This window comes from Doryrhamphus excisus, chromosome 11 (genome assembly GCF_030265055.1).
Source record: "Doryrhamphus excisus isolate RoL2022-K1 chromosome 11, RoL_Dexc_1.0, whole genome shotgun sequence".
NCBI lineage: Eukaryota > Metazoa > Chordata > Actinopteri > Syngnathiformes > Syngnathidae > Doryrhamphus > Doryrhamphus excisus.
The window spans coordinates 10,886,755-10,905,480 of NC_080476.1; the positions used below are offsets into that span (position 1 = coordinate 10,886,755).

The following is an 18,726-nucleotide window of genomic DNA, read 5'->3' on the forward strand; positions in this document are numbered from 1 at the left end:
AGCTGAATAACCATTGTGTTAGCATATCTTACACCTATTCAGCCTGTTCTCTATTCTCTAATTGTTCGATCTTGCCTTACAAAAAGACATAATGTCTGTTTTGGTCAAGTAGTTTGTAAAATAAATTACCCGCAAAAAATGCAACTTATACTCCAGTGCGACTTATGTATTTTTTTTAATACCTAATTATGCATTTTTGGCATTGTGCGACTTATACTCTGGAGCGACTTATAGTCCAGAAAATACGGTAATTCATACAGTAATGTTATTTTCACACTAGCATGCTCTGCTAAACTAAGCTAACTCCATTAGCTTCCATTCTTACTCGAGTTTTGAAGTTTTTTTCCTCAATTTTTGCCACTGTTTCAATTACAGCACATTTCATAATTGGACTATGTGAACTTAGCGACTTATAGTCCAGAAAATACGGTATCTGGCAGGGACTTAAACAACCCAAGGACATGAATACCCTACAAACCAATGAAGCATTCCTGAAGCAATATCATTGATTAGAACATAGGGCATCTTCGTATGCGGCATTTATGACATTGTTTCGGATTTTGTATGTACTAAAAGGCGTCGGGAAATGTGTTACAGGTACTCACCACTAGTGTATAACTACAACCCGTTGATTGACTTTGGGAAAATTTGAGGAAATTAGGAAAATCAAATCCATTATCGCGTCAGTACCCCCCCTCCCTTTGAGAGAGTGACTAAAAGGATGCAACATGCATTTTGACCTCACACCTCGCCGCTTTCCAGGCACGCACCAGCCTAGGTTCATGGTCCAAACACCGAAACAAAAAGGTCGGTGATAACTACTGTAGCAGAATCGTTTGCTAGGTTATTACACAAATTATCTATTTTTTTCTGACTTTGTAACATTTTATATTATCTTGATAGCATTTTCCAATTGAGTATAAATGGGACCTTTGGGCTTGTTTCATGTATTTTGGTCAACATCATTAGAATGATAATTAATCAAGAATAGCCCCCAGAAGTGATTGAAATAGGTATCAATTTAAATTGGTAAAAGCAATAATAAAGATAACGTTATATTTACTAGCTGGAAAATCCATTAGAAATTGCATTTCAGCCAGTCTGACGAATACTCGGTGGAGCAGATGTGGCTAATCATTTGGACCGCAGGATGTTTATGCTGCCTAAATTCCACCCAGTCTACACTTGTGTTTTAAGACTTGGACCTGGCAGGAACAGCTGCCCTACAGCTGCCATTTTGCCTGTATTTGGTGGTGGTGCTGTGTGTGTGTGTGTGTGTGTTGTGGAGGGAGGTAGTACCAAACCTCCTGGGTGAGTGCCCTGTTATGTCAGTCTCCCTGGCAACAAGAGCCGAGGCTGTGTCAGTGTTTTGTGTGTGTGTGTCAATGGGGTGAAAGAGGCTGGACTGTCACAATGTTAGAGTTAAGGGTTCACATTGATCTTTACTTTATCTTTGAACTGGCATCGATTGACCTTGATTGATTGCTGAGGTGGCATCCAGATATTCTATTTATTTAGTTCCATGTAACAAACCTAAGTCAATGTGATCTGAATTCTGTTTCTATTTCTTTGAAATATATAAGAAAGGGGGATTGCTTCAGGGTTCCAAAATGCGTTTAACAAGAAAACCATGAAAGAAAAAGAGAAAGTCAGGATGAAGAGAGAATGGGGGAGTTGAATTAAGGGTGATAATCCAATGGGATGCCATGGTTTCATAGACGCAGGCGTTTTTATGTGCAGAACACAGGTCACAGTTTTTCACTTTCTTTTAGATTGCTTTCTATTTTCTATGCAACAGGAAGTCAGAGGTAAACTTCACCTTCCTTTAGTGTTTGGTAATGCACGGTGAATCATCTTGATGTTTACACTTACTCACACATCACAAACCGACAAGAGCTTGTCAACCCAAGCAAAAATAACACAAATATAAAGTAACACATGTGGACTGTTGAACGTCAAAATAGACGTTCACACATTAGCCACGTTTACATGAGGAGTTTTTCTCTTTCCAAATGACCTTTCCGAAAGCAATGGTATACATGGAAAGGAATATTCCAATCGTGTGTCTACATGCGCCGCTATAATCAACCAGAATAGTCAATGGGGCATGCGCAGTAAAGCGTAAACACCAACATCACGTGATACCGACTTCCTCCAGTTTTTCTTTCACTTGTTGGAATAACTCTGTATTGCCAGTTTTTTGTTCATCCAGTCTTGAAATTTAGTTTGAATCAAAAACAAACTTTCCACAGCACTCCAGTGCCGATTTCTCGCCTCCATTTTTTTAAATCGAGGAACGTCTCGATCTGCGTGTTACGTCACATCTCAGCATTCGCTGAAAGAATGCACCCGGGAACAGGAAAAGATAAAGTTCAGTCTTGCTAATATTTTATAATTAAGCTCGGTACATGTTTTGTATAGATATGTATTTTCTTTTTTAATAAAACTGGACTTGTGAATGGCGTATAGAAGGGTTTAGATTCTGTTCCACAGATGGCGCTAATGCACACGAAAGCTGAATGCCAACCACCAAAAAACAACAGAAGAAGAAAAACACCACGAAGAAGAACGCAGTCTGACAACTTTCCGTTTGAGCGGGTACAAGATACCTCAATCGGATTGGGGAAAGGAATATTCCACCCCTGGGAATCCGATTATATATTCATTCGGATTGGTACTTTTCTTTCGGAATGAGGTGTATACAAAGGTTGTATTCTTTCCGTTTGAGCAAATAACCCGAATGGAATTGGAATATTTGAGTTCATGTTAACGTGGCTACTAATAGATTTTTCTCTATGGTCGAAGCAATACACTTTTCTTAAAATTAATGTTAAAAATCTTGTCCCGTCTCGTGGATCTCGTGCTTATGACTTTCTAAATAAGATTTTTACCATTATTAGAGCCCTGTAGACATGAAATAACACCCCTATAGTCATATTTACACTCATATTCCCCCATATAGTCAACCTAATCAGAAAAATGAAGCCATTTAAGACACAAAGAAGACTCCTGTGTGTCTTCAGGAAAGGAAGTGGAGTATACAGCCACAGCAGTATTTATTTTACTTACTACCCATTTTGTTTCCTGGGAAGTAGGATTGCAACCTTGTAGTGGTCCGGGACGTTCCCATGCTGGACTGGTCAAAGGGTAGAGACAAAGAGCAATCCAGTGGGCATTTTTAGCAAAATGGTTTAAGAGGTCAAAACTATTTTAGGACTAAAAGTTATCAGTAGAAATATTTACTTTTCATTGACTCTAGAGGTATTAATAACCATGTTTATTCTTGTCAGGGGTGGGTAAAATTTCTGACTCGCGGGATGTATTGTTTATGTAAGTAAAAAAAAGTATTTTTTACACATAACAGTCCACCTGGAATTATTGTATCTGTAAAAGTGTCATGCAATCTGCTATATGTGTGCTTTGAGATCATTTATTTGATGACGTGCGTTTAAAATAAAATAAAATAAAATAAAATAAAATAAAATAAAATAAAATAAAATAAAATAAAATAAAATAAAATAAAATAAAATAAAATAAAATAAAATAAAATAAAATAAAATAAAATAAAATAGTGCTTTTGTCCCTTTTTTCAGGAGCACTTTGTAAACCACACACCACATCAAATAACCAAATTTATAAAACAGCTACTTAAACCATCAGGTTGGATATTGAGTTTAAATTAAATACTTTGGAAAGAACGGACGGGCCGTATTCAAACACTTAGCGGGCTGGATGTGGCCCCCGTGCCGAAGTTTGCCCACCCCTGCACTAAATCACAAGAGCTGTTTCTCGTATTTTGACCCTCTTATGTAACTAAATTAGGTGACCCAAAAGCATGTTGATTATTTTTTTTCGTAAGTGGTCACTACGATTTATTAAACTCGTTAATTGATATTACTGTATATTTTATGCATTCATATGAACAGTTGTTAGTTTTGGCAATTATGAAGTATACTGTTAATTTTTTTTTTTTTTGCACCCACCAACCTTCTGTGCAGAAACATTTGACTAAACCGTCAAGAGTTTGTGTTATGTTCTGTTGGAAATACTGTACAGTGTAGGACAATACGCTTGCAAAACAAAAGCACAGTAACAGGCGCTAGCTGTGACACATGAGCTGCTACTGTGTGTTGGCTGAATAGGTGTGAGAGTGTGTGTGTGTGTGTGAGAGTGTGAATGTGTGTGTGGTAGAGTGACCAAGTGTTTGATGTGGAGGACTGTTAAAAGTAACTCAATTAGACTTTGATGCAGGCTAAAATTAAGTTCACTTTCATTTTTCAGTGGAAAGTAATAAAGATATTCGGAACGCAGATGGAACTATATTGCAGAAAAAAAAGTGGGTGGGGGGGGGGTTCCATGTTGGCGGCGTGGTTACGGTACTCGGTCATAATTAAGAGAAAGCTAGCCCTCCACACGGGCTCACGTTATGCGATGGTAAGGTACATTCATGTTAATTTCATTGATTTGCACTCCATTAATTTTCTCTTTCGCAGCTTGTCGCCTCGTCAATCTTCCCGCTTCTTCAACTAAACATCCGCTTCCTGCTCCTTCCCCTGCATGGGTTCCGTAGGCGCGTTGGTGACTGTTGAGATTAAATCCTCCGCACCCTAATAGAGGGCTTGTAATTCTACTTGTAATAACTCACTCAGCTAATAAATTAATAGAGCGGTATTTAGCCAAAAATCTGTCAAAAACAGACATTTTTATTGCAATTACTTGTGGTTATAAAAGTACCCCCCTGTACTAGTAATTAATGTTGACGATCTGTAATAAATTGGGCGTACATCAGGGGTCTCAAACACGCGGCCCGCAGGCCAAATGTGGCCCGCAGGACACTAGTTTGAGGCCGCCGCCTTGATATGAAAGTTTAATGTTAGTGCGGCCCGCGCAAGTTCGATATGGATGCTGTATGGTATCATGTACCCGGAAAAAAATATTACGTTTGATTAATGATCATGTTAAAGGTTAAATAACTGTTAATAGTTATCCTCCCTATCCGTGTGGAAGTGGTAAGTTTTTGGCTATTTAAGTTTAAAGGAAATAACTTGAAGGCTACCGTTTAGGTCGCTAGCTCTCTAGTTTGCGAGTTAGCATGTGTCTCAAGACCCTGCAGTTGCGCAATATGTTGTAAATAAAAACAGTATAAATGTGACTATAGTCGTGTTTTGTCGTGTCTACAGGGCTCTAATAATGCTTTGTTAATTTTATTTAATTTTATTCAGCTACACAAAAAATAAACATGAACAGAAAAAGTGTTTATGTAACATAAACACATTTATAAGTCGCTCTGGAGTATAAGTCGCAGGAACAGCCAACTTATGAAAAAAAGTGTGACTTATAGTCCGGAAAATACGGTATTTGGACGGTAACGATTCTTTTTTCAGTCGATTACCGTATTTTCTGGACTATAATTCGCACAATGCCAAAAATGCATAATTAGGTAGAAAAAAACATACATAAGTCGCACTGGAGTATAAGTGGCATTTTTTGCGGGTAATTTATTTTACAAACTACTTGACCAAAACAGAAGTCGCAAGAACAGCCAACCTATGAAAAAAAATCACGACCTATAGTCCAGAAAATACGGTATTTGGACGGTAACAATTCTATTTTCAGTCAATTACCGTATTTTCTGGACTATAAGTTGCACTGTAGTATAAGTCGTATTTTTTGCGGGTAATTTACTTTACAAACTACTTGACCAAAACGGACATTACGTCTTTTTGGAAGGCAAGTTCTCATATTAATAAAAGAATAGTGAACAGGCTGAATAGGTGTAATATATGCTAAAACAGTATAAGTCGCAGGAACAGCCAACCTATGAAAAAAAGTGCGACTTATAGTCCGAAAAATACGGTATTTGGACGGTAACGATTCTTTTTTTAAGTTGATTACCGTATTTTCTGGACTATAAGTCGCTCCGGAGTATAAGTCGCACAATGCCAAAAATGCATAATTAGGTAGAAAAACATAAGTCGCAGGAACAGCCAACCTATGAAAAAAAATGCGACTTATAGTCCGGAAAATACGGTACTTGCCATGCTTCACTTCGGAACTTCACGAGTAAGTACGACATATTTTAGGACTCGCATGGCTTTTTATTTGCATTAAAATGTAAACGTGATGCGAGTCAAAGACTGATGAATTTTTTTGCCGTCACAACGACAGGAAAAGCACCCAATATAACTGGTGAGTTGTGTTTCCATAGAAACACCCTCCTGTGAAAAGGTCACTATCAAAGGTTTTTCTAAGAGAAAGGCAGAGGAATGGGAGAAAGGGAGTCAGACAAGAGCAAAACAAATATAGCTTTATTATTCTTTTGTATTATCCTCCCCAACACCCATCCTCCACCCCATACAAATATTCCAGCAACGGTAAAATGATGAATTTAAATAGCGCAATTACATCTCCGAATAGTGAGAGTTGCCGCTCTTTAAAAAAAAAAAAAAAAATCTTTATTCTCTTTTGAAGTCAGCAATTGAAAAGAGAGAGTGGTCGGCAGTCTGCACTACGTATGAGCTTTGTGTTTCCGTGCAGATACCTCGCCTTCTCGCCCCCTCAATCACTGGCAGCTCCTTCCTCCGCTTCCTCTCAAGTCATTTTAATTAAGTCAGCCTCTCTGGCATGCTAGGCAAGATAATTGGAGAGGGGCTTTTTGGATGCCATTTACTCTAAATTACTCTTCTTTCTATTCTCTCACCGTTTCTCCACTCTCTGGCAAGGAGTTGCCTATCTCCTTCCCCCCCGTTCCTGTGGTTCGATCCTATATTCAAACACTAAATATAGATTAACCTCTTCAGCGCGTCTGAGTGGGCTTCCTGTGAATTGCAAATTTTCGCCAACATGGCAATTTATTTGAAATGACAAATCGGGCTAAGCAAATGATTGCTTTGAACTTTCCTCTTGAAATAGTTGGGTTTCCCAGCATGGGAGTATCTGAGAGAGAACATCTAATGCAGGGGTCTCAAACACGCGGCCCGCGGGCCAAATGTGGCCCGCAGGACACTAGTTTGAGGCCCCCGCCTTGATATGAAAGTTTAATGTTAGTGCGGCCCATGCAAGTTTGATATGGATGCTGTATGGTATCATGTACCCAGAAAAAAATTATTACGTTTGATTAATGTTCATGTTAAAGGTTAAATAACTGTTAATAGTTATCCTCCCTATCCGCGTGGAAGTGGTAAGTTTTTTGGCTATTTAAGTTTAAAGGAAATAACTTGAAGGCTACCGTTTCGGTCGCTAGCTCTCTAGTTTGCGAGTTAGCATGTGTCTCAAGACCCTGCAGTTGCGCAATATGTTGTAAATAAAAAGAGTATAAATGTGACTATAGTCGTGTTTTGTCATGTCTACAGGGCTCTAATAATGCTTTGTTAATTTTAATCTGAAAAAAATAATTTGTCTACCCACCAACTATATGTAGTTTCGTTAGTTTTTATTATTTGCCGTTTTATTATTATTATTACTGATTGATTTTCTTTATTCTTGATTTTTTTTTCATCTTATTTTGTGTAGAAAAATAAAAAGTAAGACATTTGAGAACAGTGGAATGTTTTATCAGAGCTTTTATTGTAGAAAATTGGAACCAAAGCGAAGTTTTAAATTTTTTTTTGTTTTTAATAAATGCGTTTTTTGGTTTTTTTTTGGAAAACCTGATGCGGCCCAGTCTCACCCAGACCTGAGCTCCAGTGGCCCCCAAGTAAATTGAGTTTGAGACCCCTGATCTAATGGAGATGTTTCATCTGAAAACGACTAACTATTCTAGGCTCTACATGGATGATCTTGGTATCAAAGTGAAAGAGAAACGTTGACAGTTATTGTAAATATGAACATGTACGTGCATGCTAATGCTAATGTTTAAACCTGCGTGGTCTGTCTTGGACTAAAGATTTTTAGGTTTTTTTTTGGTAGACTGCAGAATTCATGGCTCAAGTCAGATTCAGGTCTTCCAGGTCCTGAAGCAAAAAAAAAAAAAAAACAGCCCCAGACCGTCACACTACCACCACCATATTTTACTGTTGGTGTGATGTTCTTTTTCTGACACACCTCCCAAAAAGTTCAACATTTGTCCTTAATTATATCCTATTATTGTCCTTATATCTTCTGTACAGGGACCTTGGGTGTCCTAAAAGGCGCTTTGAAATAAAATGTATTATTATTATTAATATTAATGTTATTTTTGTTTAGCAGTGCTTTGCCATACAGGCCGTTTTTGCCCAGCGGAGTCATGAACGCAAGGCAAGTGAGGCCTGCAGTTGTTTAGATGTTGTTGTGGGGTCTTTTGTGACCTATCAAATGAGTTTTTGCTATTATTTTGGTCGGCCGGCCACTCGTGGGAAGATCATGGTTCAAGTCCCTACGGTAAAACACATTCAGTCCCAATAATCCCTGATCTGATGGCACAATATCAAAACAATTGTTGTCAGAATGTGCTGAACATAATACGGAAGAATCTGAGCATTTACTTGTTGTTTAATCAAAATCAAGACTATATGAGATGTATTGTTTTCTTAGATTGTTTAGTTGTATGATATTTTGCTGCTGTGGTAACATTGCAATGCATGATTGAGCAGCCAAAATATGCACAACGACATGTTGAGGTGTTTTTTTTATGTGTGAGTATGGGGTTCCCTCTATCAATCACGTTAGGACTGGGTCGTGCTGAAAGCGGGCTACAGTGGGCCACCCATCCAGTTCGCCGCTCTGGGGAGATCCAATGTCCTTTTCGTTCTTTAACGCACTCCAGATGTCCCGCCATCTGTGTGTGTGTGTGTGTGTGTGTGTGTGTGTGTGTGTGTGTAGGGGGAACATGAGGCATGCATTGCTTTTCATACTTTCTTGTTTGTGTTTATACAAATCAGCTAAGTTATATTTCTCTTAAAAATGTGTATTAGAATATGCTGCAATAGAAGACACTTCAATATTTGTACCCGTGTCCACATCCTAAAATATGCTGTCTCACACCAGATAGCTAAACTTCATCTCTGCATGTTTTTTTTTCTCTTTCTCAGTAACCCTCTTTCGTTTATGTGCTGTCTCTTTTCACTGTCCAACCCTTTTGTCCATCTTTGGCTGCCACCAATTCTCCACACTTTTCCTAAGTCAGTAAAGGAAGGGTCTCTTTTTGGTCTCGGAATGGGCCCCAATGCAAATACTGTGCAGTTATGTCAGGCACATTATCATCTTTTCATCCAGTTGGCTGGTGTCCATTCCAAATGACTCTGGGTGAGAAGCCGACTATTTACCAGTCATTCACAGGACTGAATGACTGGGGAAAGGGGGTATTGACCTGAAATAGTCAGATCCAGCAGCTATGTAAAAACGACGACAAAGTTGGTAGCCACTCGTAACAACCCCCCGACCCCCCTTTGTCCATAGATTTCGTTGTTGGCATGCCTTGAAGGGGAACTGCACTTTATTTGGAATTTTGCCCATCATTCCCAATCCTTATGTGAAACATGAACACACATTACTGTCCCTTTTCTGTACATTCTAGCGTGAGGGCACGAGTTAATATGAACTAGCTAACAAGGGACATCATGGGAAATGCGTATTTTCACCACAACATGGATATCAAACAATAAAATGCTGATAGTTTTTTTTTTTATTATTGCGCTTTGTAGTCGAAATAAGTGTGTCCCAATGGCATACATTTTTAGCTAACTCGTGTTAACTCTGGTGTTATAAGAAAACCAGTAAAGGAAAGAAGTATGAGTTCATGTTTCACATCAGGATTGTGAATGATGGGCAAAATTCCAAAAAAGCGCTGTTCTCCTTTAAAGTACGACAAAAGTAAAATTACTTTAAAAATGACTAATCAGGTAAAATTTACTTGATTTACTCTGATAATTTATTAATACATTTTTGAAAAACTGCAAATACAGTGAGGGACCGATGTTCAATTTGCAAGGGACGACTATAATGGAGTCATTTACAACACTTTCTGTTAATAAAATACAGTGAAATGCGTGTATTTTTGACATACAGTAGTTGCAAATAGTGATTAATCATGACAAATTAATTTGAAAACTGATTAATTACAATTTTTAATCTGTTAATTTGTGTTGTTTAATAATGCATGTCTGTCTTAACTGTTTCTAGATTTAATCGTAATGAATTAATTTGCAAACTGTGATTAATCTAAGTATATTTTAACCTGTTGATTTGAATAATTACATTAATCATGCATGTTAGTCCAAACTGTTCCTGGATTTAATTGTGATTAATTGATTTGCAAACTGTGATTAATCGAATTACAATTTTTAATCTGTTTATTTCAATATATAGATAAGCTAGATAGATAACATATATCATGCATATTTGAATCTGTTGATTTGTATAGTTAAATAATGCATGTGTGTCTTAACTGTTTCTAGAGTTAATCGTGAAGCGTTAATTTGCCAACTGTGATTAATCTAACTATATTTTAACCTGTTGATTTGAATAATTACATTAATCATGCATGTCAGTCCAAACTGTTCCTGGATTTAATTGTGATAAATTGATTTGCAAACTGTGATTAATCGAAATAAAATTGTAATTGTTTATTTCAATATATAGATAAGCTAGATAGATAACATATCATGCATATTTTAATCTGTTGATTTGTATAGTTAAATAATGCATGTGTGTCTTAACTGTTTCTAGAGTTAATCATGATGGATTAATTTGCCAACTGTGATTAATCTAACTATATTTTAACCTGTTGATTTGAATAATTACATTAATCATGCATGTCAGTCCAAACTGTTCCTGGATTTAATTGTGATTAATTGATTTGTAAACTGTGATTAATCGAATTAAAATATTTAATCTGTTGATTTCAATATACATATTAGATAGATGGATACGATATATCATGCATGTCTGTCTGAACTGTTTCTGGATTCAAAACATTTTAATTGTCATTTTTCTATTTATATTCTCATTAAATGGCCTTCAGAATTATGTCTACTTTCTCTACTCCAGGTTGCGCTTCTGGGAGTGCATCTGTTCACTGTGTTACTGCGAACCGATCCAGTCAGAACAGCCTTTTCCATGAATATTTTCCACCGCCCACATTCTGGGAAGTCGGTAAACAAATAAATTGTCATGTCATTTAGTTGGAATGACCATAGCTAGCATTGCAGACTTGGATCATTGTCATTATACTATTATTATTATTCTTGACTCATTCCAGGTTGTATGGTTTGAAAAAAAGCAGTTTGCCACAAATATGAAATATCATTTCATCCAGAAAATCAGGTGGTGGTATTGTTGGTGGTGAAGAGGACTGTGATGTTAGCACTCCCGCTAGGTCTTTTTGCTTTAGGAAATGATGCAACTCCAGTTTGTGTGAATTAATGCAACAAAATGCAAACCAAAATACATGAACTCAAATGTTTGCTTGTCGTTCTCTTAGTTTTTAAGTATAGGCAGAATGGAAGACTGGAGGGGGAGGGGTGCACATCCTTATCAGAAGCTATTTAATGAGCATTTATCTTGGCGTCTTTGGGCTACTGATAAGTTGAAATTTGCGTCTGACATTGTATATAACAAAGCTGCAGATGTTGGCTTCAAATTTCCTTCGGGATCAACAAAGTATCAATTTATCGGTCTAATCGCGCAATACATCTTTCAGAAAACGTTACGGTTTGGTACTTGAGTAACAATAAACTTATTTTTGTTCCTGGCAATGTTTTATTTATTTGGGGCAGCTCTAAAGACACTGAAAAGTCAGTAGTCCTTGATAAAGCTGATGGTACAATCTAAATAGTCTTTTCATCTTTGTTTTAGTAGGCTCCTGGGGAGGGGGGCATCTCATTATAATAAGGGCTTTTAGCTATGCTAATGAGATTATTTGCAGGCATTCCTCTTGTCATTAGGGAATTAGAAGAATTTTTACACGTTATTGTAGTTTTATCCATTTTACTTGAGACTTTAATCGACTTTTCAAAGGCAGGAAGGAGTGGAATATAAGTGAAATCTGCGATAGCCGCACAAATATTTGCATAAATATACAATGTACAGACAACAATTGCAGTGTGATTGGACCAACGACGCCATTGTCAGCAGCTCGCAAAGGATGCAATGAATTTTGCAAAACTGTCATACCCAAGGGGAATCCTCATGTCTTCATTACGGCTGCAGGGCGTATTTGAATATATGAAGGACATCCATTAATGAGTTTGGCATGAAAGAATCAAGTGGAAAGGTTATGGAGGGAAAAATGCAAGCATAAAATGTAATTGGACATTGATAAGGACAAATAAGAGAAAGATTTTCAGTCAAGTTAGAAGTCCCTGAGACATTTTATACAATCTTCAACAATATTGTTTTCATTTTCATATCTAGTTATGCTAGAACGCATTAAATGACGCCCATCTAAAAGGGGTTCAAATGTGCCTGATACAGCTTTGTGCTTGATTTTAACTTGCGAAATCTCAAGAAGATACATATGCAAAACATTTTTTGACATGTGACATTGATTTGACATCCATATCCATCCATCTTCCCCCTCACCGATGTGACTAACCCTGGATATGTCTTCCTCAAAATGGCAGTGTGTCTGGCCATTAAAGCTCATTTGAAATCCATTTAACCATTTTAATGCTTTAATTGGTTGTCAAATGCTACCATTCGACTGCCAAAAAAATAGTGCCGTGCCATGCAGGTTATTAGCCTTAAAATTGCTTTGGAAAGTCTGATTGTCACAATAGCAAAAATGCTAATAAGCCACTCAATAAATCTGAATAAATATGTTCAAATTCTTGTCACTAACCAAAATCAAGTGTCAATAGAATACTTTTTCAATTAGAGAACAGATAACCCATTTACAACCTTATGTTTTTTTAACATTAGAGCCCTTGAGATGTGTTATAACACCCCTACAGTCAACTTTACATTTGTATTTCCCAATAAAGTCGATAATAATAGAAAATGGGACACAGATAGGTCAAATTAAACCCCAGATTATTCAAAGCACCTAAATATAAGATACACCCACCAAATTTAAAGACAACTAAAGAACCTGTCTGTAAGGCACAGGTTTCCACATTGTAAACATAGTTATTTACCATGTGATTTCACTAGAAACCTTGAAATCCTACCTTCCAATATCTCTGAGTAAGACCTTCCAAGCAGACGCTATAGTAATTGTACACTTGATCAAACCTACTTAAGATTTGTGAGATCAAAACAATTCCAATTCACTACTTCCTGAATCTGCACTCTAAGCAGAGTGGGGAGTGTCATCATGAAATAGCCACATCACTGTTTAAGACACAGGGTCCAAAGCATGTGAAAAAAGTATCTTTTTATAGTCCGGAATTTACAGTAAATAAAACATATTTTTCCGGAGAAAAAAACTATTGAAAATTTTTTCTCTAAATTGTTGCAGGGGAATCATGGTAGTCCCTAGAATTTTTCTTTTGACATAAACACATCTGGGTTAAATAGCCACATCATTGTTTACGACACAGGGTCCAAAACATGTGAAAAAAGTTGCTTTTTATAGTCCGGAATTTACAGTAAACAAAACATAACAGACTTTTATTTTTTTTGAAAAAAAAAATGTAAAAAATTTCTCACAATTGTTGCGGGGAATCATGGTAGTCCCTAGAATTTTTCTTTCAACTTAAACGCATCTGGGTTAAAGATGCCTTCACTTACTTTCAAATCTGTGTAGGAATGACCAACCAATCAAAAGGAGTGCAGATGAATAAATGTTCCCGGCATCAATCTGAAGTGTTGGCTATTGGGGGGGTGGGGTGTTTTGCACGGCTGGGTAGGAGCAAGAACCGCTGGATCAGGCTAATGAGGTGGTCTGGGAGTGTTGACACTGCGGTGTGTGTCAAGCTAGGTTTAGCCTGGGTGGGGAGGATTTGTAGCCTCAGGACTTCAAGTGAGACAACCTTTGCCTCCGGCTGTTTATACACAGCGTGTGTTCTGTATGTGAATGAAACAAGGTTTCATCTTGCAATATCTGTATTAGGTTTTGGTGTTTTTGGTGTGTGATGTGTTGTGTTTTTTGCGTACAAATACTTATGTCATTGCCGTTTTACTCAAGGCCATCAAGACCTGACCATCAAATCAAAGTTGGTCTAATTTAAAAACACATTTCCTCAAGGGAAATAATATGAATTAATTTGTTCCAGGCTGCAAACCAACCGCAGTACCTATGTTAGCAATTTAGCAAGTATTCAGACCCCTCCAGCAACTAGCATCAAATCTACATCCACTTTTTCTAGTGTTGTCGGAGACTGAGGTGTTGGTCCTATTTGACGCCGTCTTGATATTTTTTTATCGGGGGTTGAGTGTCTGAGGTGCAATTCTCCGGCAAAATGCTCGAGGCTTGAGTGTTTTCCAGAAAGTCAAGTCAGTGAGCAAACCACGACTCTCCTTGACTTATTGAAGATTGATAGCGTCTTTCGTCACGAGAGAGCTGGAACTCAATGATGGATTTACAAAGGTGAATCAGTCCTACACATAAATGGACAATTATATGCATGGACTAGGGATCCATCGTCCACCAATCAAAATCGTCTGTATTCGAGGCTCATGATGTGATCGTCAGTCAAACGGCAGCAAAACGTTTATGTTGTAGTATCATTGTTTAGACATTTTGGCAAAATATATAAGGCTACATTTTTGTTAATGTGAAAGCTATGCTTGAAATGCATCTTTTCACCAAAAGCCTTACTCTCCTTTTTTTTTGTTGGGAACTGATATTTTCCTGAAACTTATATATGTATGTTCTACTGCTGATTACCAAAGAAAGGAAAAATTTAGAAACAAATGTTTTTTTTCTGATGAAAGATGAGAGTCTAATACTTCTTTTGGTATATACCATGTTTTCATTCATTCATTTTCTACCGTTTATCCTCACAAGGGTCGGGGGTGTGCTGGAGCCTATCCCAGCTGTCTTCTACACCCTGGACTGGTGGCCATCCACTCACAGGGCACATATAGACAAACAACCATTCACACTCACATTCATACCTATGGACAATTTGGAGTCGCCAGTTAACCTAGCATGTTTTTGGAATGTGGGAGGAAACCGGAGTACCCGGAAGTTAACCGACGCATGTGCAGGGGGAGAACATGCAAACTCCACAAAGAGATGGCCGAGGGTGGAATCAAACTCGCGTGTCCTTGCTGTGTGGTCAAAATAATCCAGAACCGAAAAATGGCTGGGATAGAATGAGTTAACATCAGGTGGCGAGCTACTGGTAGCTCTATTGACGACCCCTGATTTGGAAGAATCAAGCTTTTGTACGTAGTACTCATCCTGTCTGATATGTACCAGCGTGTTTGAAGTACAGGCTGCAGGCAATCATAGGCAACAGGATACGCTCTTAGAAGCCGTGTTACTCATTTCACATTGATTAAGCAGAGGCTCATTCTACACCTTGGAATTGTTTGAAGGTTGAATACTAAAGAGAAACATTTTGTACTGCAGAAAACCCATGAAGCACTATATGTCCTGTGTGTGTGTGTGTGTGTGTGTGTGTGTGTGTGTGTGCCTGCATGTGTGTGTGTGTGTTTGCCTCCAATCCAAATTCACCCTTTGATGTTACTTGGAATAATTTTATGCCGACTTCTCACTTTTCATTTTATGCTTGAATTTTGATTGCAGCTTCAGGCATTTTTCAAATGATCTGCGATAGGGTTTGTGTAATAATTCAAAAGGCCTTTTGTTGGGGAACAAACGTCATTTGTCAAGCAGAAGGATTTTGTTATTGTGCACCTTTGAATTCTGCTTGGCATGTCGGTAACCGGCTCCTGTTTGACTGCTAGCAGAAATATGTACACATGAAGAAATGTTTTTTTTCATGTATTCATTTCGCGTGTGTGATGATGTCATAGTCTAATTTGCATAAGTGGCCGTGACGCATGTCGCATGGGTGCTTTGAGGCTATATCTGCAGAAATATGGATGTTTCTTATGTGTGTCAAATTAGTGCATTAATAGCGATTAATTAATTACACTCATAATTAGTGCTTCGTGTTGGGGGTGGAAAACAACAATTAGTTATACCCAGAAGTGGACTTTGATTGGCTGTCATTGTGTTTGGGCTTGTTTAGCATCAGCTGATCGGCGGCCATTGTAGTTGGGAGGGCAAGGTGAGGAGCGGTCCATTATATGATGTGTCTAGGTACTCAACCAGTGCAGAGTGAACCCTCTTCCTGTCTGCTTGGAGGCAAGAGATGATGGAAACAGACATGGAGATATGGAGGCTGGCAAAATTATTTTTTTGTTTTTTTTTCATTTATCATGTGATTAATTAATTCACTGGAGCTCAGCTGGCAACCACAGCTATTTGACGGACGAGACACGTTGGTGATCCGTGTTATTTCTGATGTGCTAACATCATATATAGACCTGAAAGGACCTGAAGGGACCTGAAGGGCAGACGACGATCAATTAATTAAGGATCGTAATTAATTAATCACTCCATTTTGTAAAAGCTCTCTTTTTTCAGTGCATTTTCGGCTGGAGTCCGCATACAAACTTAATATTTTGTCATTAAAAACTGAGCTTTTGGAAAACAGAGTGAAGATTTTCAAATATTCTAACAAAACTGACATTTTTGGTTAATAAGCGACATTATCTCATGTTTTTAAACATAATAGTCAACAACAATAGTTATTGACTCTTCTACTGAAACACTGCAGTATTTCTGTGTCTGTGTACGTGTAGTATTTGTGGATTGGCATTGCTAAAAAAAATCTGGCATTTAGTGGTTTTGTTCCTTCGAGGGATGGTGAAACTTGAATGGGGGCCCTCCTAAAAATACTGCGCCGTAATTAGAATTGCTTTATCTACGAGTCTGATCAATTAATGTGTCGTTTCCCGTTTAATCACTAACACGCTGGCTGTATTTGCAATTAAAATGCGGACTGATAACAGAGAAGATGTCTTTCAGCTGATAACAGTTGGAACGAGAACAGAAACCAAAGCCATAATCAGTACACAAAATGACACATAGAGGAACACACAGAACTAAATGAAACAATAAGCACGTCTAGTAGAAGTTCACATAGTTAGGGTAAGCTGGAGGAGGGCTGACTGAGCTACATGAGCTCCTGGTGTTACCGATTTAGGGTAAAAGAACAGAAAACGCCAGAAAAAGGGCAGATTTTCCTCCAAAAGTAGCATTCCTTATTTATTTATGTTCATCAACCTGTTTACGACCTTGTGTATACGTTTTTAAAAACATTATTAGAGCCCTCTAGAAATGAAATAACACCCCTATAGTCACCTTTACAGTCTCGTTACCCAATATAGTTGACATAATACGACAAAACAAGCCGTTTAAGACATCGATAAGAGTGCTGTAAATGTGGGAGTAAAAAGTGGCGTCATGGGTTCAGAGTTGCGTTTTAGCTAGGTGTAGCTTGCGGCTGCAACAGTAGCTCCTGTAAAGGATTCTGTTCTAGCCAGTACTAGATATCATCCTAGCGTCTTTTGTATGCATTATCTGAATTAGTTCATTTAGTCGTTTTTATGAAAATGCTTAATTTAGGCCCAAATAGTGACAATTTTCTTCAATATGCATGTTTTTGAACGAATAATAGGCCACATTCAACCAGGAAGCAGCATGAATATTTATAGAATGATGCTTTAAATTCGAAGTGGCGATAATATGAGTTGTAAGGTTATTGTTAGAAGTTTAAAAGTAATTAGTTTCACATGTAAAAGTTAAATTTTTGATTTTCTCGAATCAAAACCAGCTCAACTATGTACATACCAGGCCTGGGCGTTTTATCCATTCATTTGCGTTTTTGTTACTTTGGCTTGCCCTTTATGACCACACAAGTAAATGTTTACAATCATTTATTGTCTTCAAGTAAATTCTTTTGTAGACGTACAGTCATGTGGAAAAGAAACTAGGACACCCCATGGTGTCCAATCTATACCCCCATGGGGTGTCTAATTTTTTCCACAACGCTTATATCGTCATTAATGAAGCCCTATTAAAGCTTGCCCTCACATTTATCAAAACACCCTTTCCCCCCTTGGGGTGAAATAGGTAATTTCCAGGACATTTTCAGGCAGTGTGAAGACATAGGTTATCTCTAGCTGCGGGGCGATACACCTGCTGTGCATTCCTATAGTAAGTTGGGGTGATCGCAGGGAGTCTGTTTGTGCGTTTGGATGTGTGTGCAATGTACCATTGAAGCAATTAGCTGCTACAGTGGGGGTGAATGACAGTGGCATTCCACAGGGTAAAGCACTTAGCCCTGTGGGTTCCTGGCCAATAGCAATTAACGGACTGACAACGGACTTAATTAGCCTCTTTGATTGGCTTTGTAACAGTTCAACTATGACCCCAGCAGTCCACACACATGGAGACTATGAAATGTACTGCTATACATAACAGGACTTAATTGTAGTGCTAATTGTTTGCACCTCGGTGTTCGGGTAGATAAATAGATTTTATAGTCGATTTTTTTATTGATTTCTGTGTTTTTTTTCCCATTTTCAATTTTTCCTCAGTCTCAATGTGACCCAATCCCATGATGCAACATGTGCCCCCAGCACCTGCAGTGACAATGATGGCCACCCAGAGTGTTCCTCCACCATCGTACCAGGAGAGCCAACAGGTCAGTCAGAACTGACCTTAAAACTGTCAATTCTCAATACTAAAGTTATAGTGTCGCACACATTGTTACAAGGCGTGGAGGCTGACGGATGTGATATATTATGTGATGTTATAGATATGCCTACATGTGACTACCAACAAGA

At 38.0% G+C, this 18,726-nt stretch overlaps 1 protein-coding gene across 1 annotated transcript in view; it reads left to right on the forward strand.

Moving 5' to 3' along the window:
- panx3 (pannexin 3) overlaps positions 1-18,726 on the forward strand; it is a 76,372-nt gene that overhangs the window by 23,730 nt on the left and 33,916 nt on the right. Inside the window, exon 3 of the mRNA XM_058086782.1 lies at positions 18,478-18,584. Within this exon, the coding sequence (XP_057942765.1) occupies positions 18,498-18,584 (87 nt within the window). The 5' untranslated portion in view covers positions 18,478-18,497. The remainder of the gene's footprint in view (positions 1-18,477; positions 18,585-18,726) is intronic.